Source organism: Octopus bimaculoides, chromosome 2 (genome assembly GCF_001194135.2).
Source record: "Octopus bimaculoides isolate UCB-OBI-ISO-001 chromosome 2, ASM119413v2, whole genome shotgun sequence".
In the NCBI taxonomy this organism is placed as follows: Eukaryota; Metazoa; Mollusca; class Cephalopoda; order Octopoda; family Octopodidae; genus Octopus; species Octopus bimaculoides.
The window spans coordinates 8,072,497-8,075,250 of record NC_068982.1 but is presented as its reverse complement, the minus strand read 5'-3'; the positions used below and the strand labels follow the sequence as shown (position 1 = coordinate 8,075,250).

General features: G+C 33.3%; 1 protein-coding gene across 1 annotated transcript in view; it reads left to right on the top strand.

Moving 5' to 3' along the window:
- LOC106867733 (SCO-spondin) overlaps positions 1-2,754 on the top strand; it is a 133,446-nt gene that overhangs the window by 47,168 nt on the left and 83,524 nt on the right. Inside the window, exons 12-14 of the mRNA XM_014912695.2 lie at positions 649-886; positions 1,130-1,271; positions 1,594-1,899. Of these exons, the coding sequence (XP_014768181.2) occupies positions 649-886; positions 1,130-1,271; positions 1,594-1,899 (686 nt within the window). The remainder of the gene's footprint in view (positions 1-648; positions 887-1,129; positions 1,272-1,593; positions 1,900-2,754) is intronic.

The following is a 2,754-nucleotide window of genomic DNA, read 5'->3' as shown; positions in this document are numbered from 1 at the left end:
TATATATATATATATATATCATCATACACACATATATGTATGTATATATTTGTGAGTCTGTGTTTGTCCTCCCACCATCACTTGACAACCAATGTTGGTGTGTTTACATCCTTGTAACTTAGCAGTTTGGCAAAAGAAACCAATAGAAAAAGTATTAGGTTTACAAAGAATAGGTCCTAGGGTCGATTTGTTTGACTAAAGGTGGTGCTCCAGCATGGCCGCAGTCAAAATGATTGAAACAAGTAAAAGCAAAAAAAAAAAGTAAATACACATTCAGTCATACTAGTTTTTTTTTTTTTTTGGTTGTGGTTTTGAATTTAAAATGTCATCATAGCCCTGATATGGCTGTGTGGTAAGAAGTTTGCTTCTCCTCTGCTCATATATTTCCAACAGACATGGGTCTGCATCTTTTAAGGTGTGCACCACAATCTTACTAGTTTATGAACACTTGCAAAAACCACAAGCACTACTTGTCTGCCTCTGACTATCCTAAAATAAAAATAATAATTAATGTGTCTTATGAATGCAAGGTTTTAAATCCTGATACTGGAATTGGTAGACTTAATAATTTAAGTACTTGGTTATTTTGCTCAATGAAAATCTTTTAGAGAAAAGAAAATAATTGTAAATTATTAATTTATTTATTAGCAACTGACTGTCCTGGAGGAATGGAATATAGTGACTGTGGACCTGCTTGCCCAAACTTTTGTGGTGGTAGTGGGAATGCAGAAGAGAACTGTGATTTTTCTTGTGTTCCTGGTTGCTATTGCCCAAATAGGCAACGCTATGAACAAGGGAGGTGCATAACTGAAGAAGAATGTCCATGTGAATATAAAGGAAAGAAATACTCAAATGGATCATCCACATATATGGATTGCAATTACTGGTAATATGTTCAATATTCTCTATTTTCCTTTTTATACCCTGCAATTTTCCCCAAATGCTAATTTTGGTCCTATTTTTAGCATTTTTAAAAATGTGCTGAACTAGTCTCATAAACAATTTATCTAGATTTAGCTTTCTTATTAACCTAAAGACTACAGAACTGGAGTTCTTTTAAAAAAGCTTTTCTAAATCAAAAAATGTAAGTTGATTGTTTACATCGTTGAAATTTTATTTTACTTTACAGTGAATGTGTAAATAGTAAATGGCAATGTACAGAAAAGAAATGTCCAAAAACATGCAGCCTCATTGGGCAAAACACTATCACCACATTTGATTCATTAGGTTATACCATAGCACCAGCTGCTTGTGACTATACCCTTGTTCATGTGAGTAAAAATGTTTCTAAAATATGTATAGCTTGTTTTTCAAAAGGATTTTCAAATTCTTCACAGTAAAAGATCTTTTGGCTAAAAGAAACAACTCTTTCCTTCTTAACAATTTGATTTTCAATGAATGAGCATTACCAATTAGTGTTTGATATTTGAATTTCCATCAGTTACTCATATTTTCAAGTAATTCATCTGTTCATATCATTCTATTTATTAATTAACAAAATCTTTCAAAAAATAATTGTTTTAATATTTTTTACATCTAATTACAAAACACCTTTCTGATTACTATAAAAAAATATTTTTCCCTTCTTTTCAGTCTACAAATACAACAAACGATCTAAAGATATCACTCGGATTTGGGAGTTGTTCTTCTCCATTTAATTCTGACATCAACTGTTTTAACCAACTTTATGTTCAGCTGCATCATTATTCTATCACAATCAAACCGACAGGACTTTTCGTCAATTCCCTATATCAAGATGAAACTGTTTTCTATGGGAGCCACATTTTTGTGAAAAAAGTAACAAATACCTTCTACTTGCTTGAAAGTGACCATTTCAGTATTTCATATGAAGTAGGTGAAGCAATCTACATAAAACTGGATCCAAGTTATGGTGGAAAAGTAAGTGAACAAATTTGATTTTTACCAGCTTTCAATTTAAAATAATAAATTAGGATCATTTATTGAATTAATACTGGAGCAGCATCAAAATTCTCATTACCATACTTCTGCTCTCCATGCTGGTATAAGTTGGGTGGGTTGATACAGTCTGAGACAGTTCTTATTTAGAGTCACTGCTTGTTTCGATGAGTCAGGGTCACATCTTTCTTTCACATTCGTTTTTGACATAGTTTTTATGAATGGGTACCCTTTCTAACACCAACTACTTTGCAAGAATGTACTGGGTGAATTTTATCATGGTACAAGCAAACTTCTGACAATACTTAAGCGTCTTCTCTATATTACACTGCCTCCTCTGTTTGTTCAAAGCAACATAATGGTGAGGATGAATAGAAGAGAGCTATGAAGGAAAGAACTAAACCAAGAGAGTGATAATGGAAGTAAAACAGTAATAAGATTGGAGAGAGAAAGAGAGCATACATGTAAATCAGAAATGAATGAAGGAGAGAGCATTGAATGTGAGAGATTGATAAAAAGCAATAAAAATGAGTGATGATAAGAGTGATATCAAGTGAGGGATAGTAAGAATAAAAGAAAGACATAATTTGGGGGGGGGGGACTAATGGGAAAGAATGATAATTAGCAAAAGGACAGGCAATGGTAAAAGTGTTTGAATCTGGATTGATAGGACATCGACTCTTGTTACACGGGCAGCCCGACATGGTGTAATACATGGGTGATGGTGGTAGCGGGGTTTCAATCTTCATCACAACCTCCATTTCACCATCATTTTGCCATACATCAATGGCTGGCTGGGTCTTGAATAAAGGTAATCTAGAAAAAATTATTCCAAAC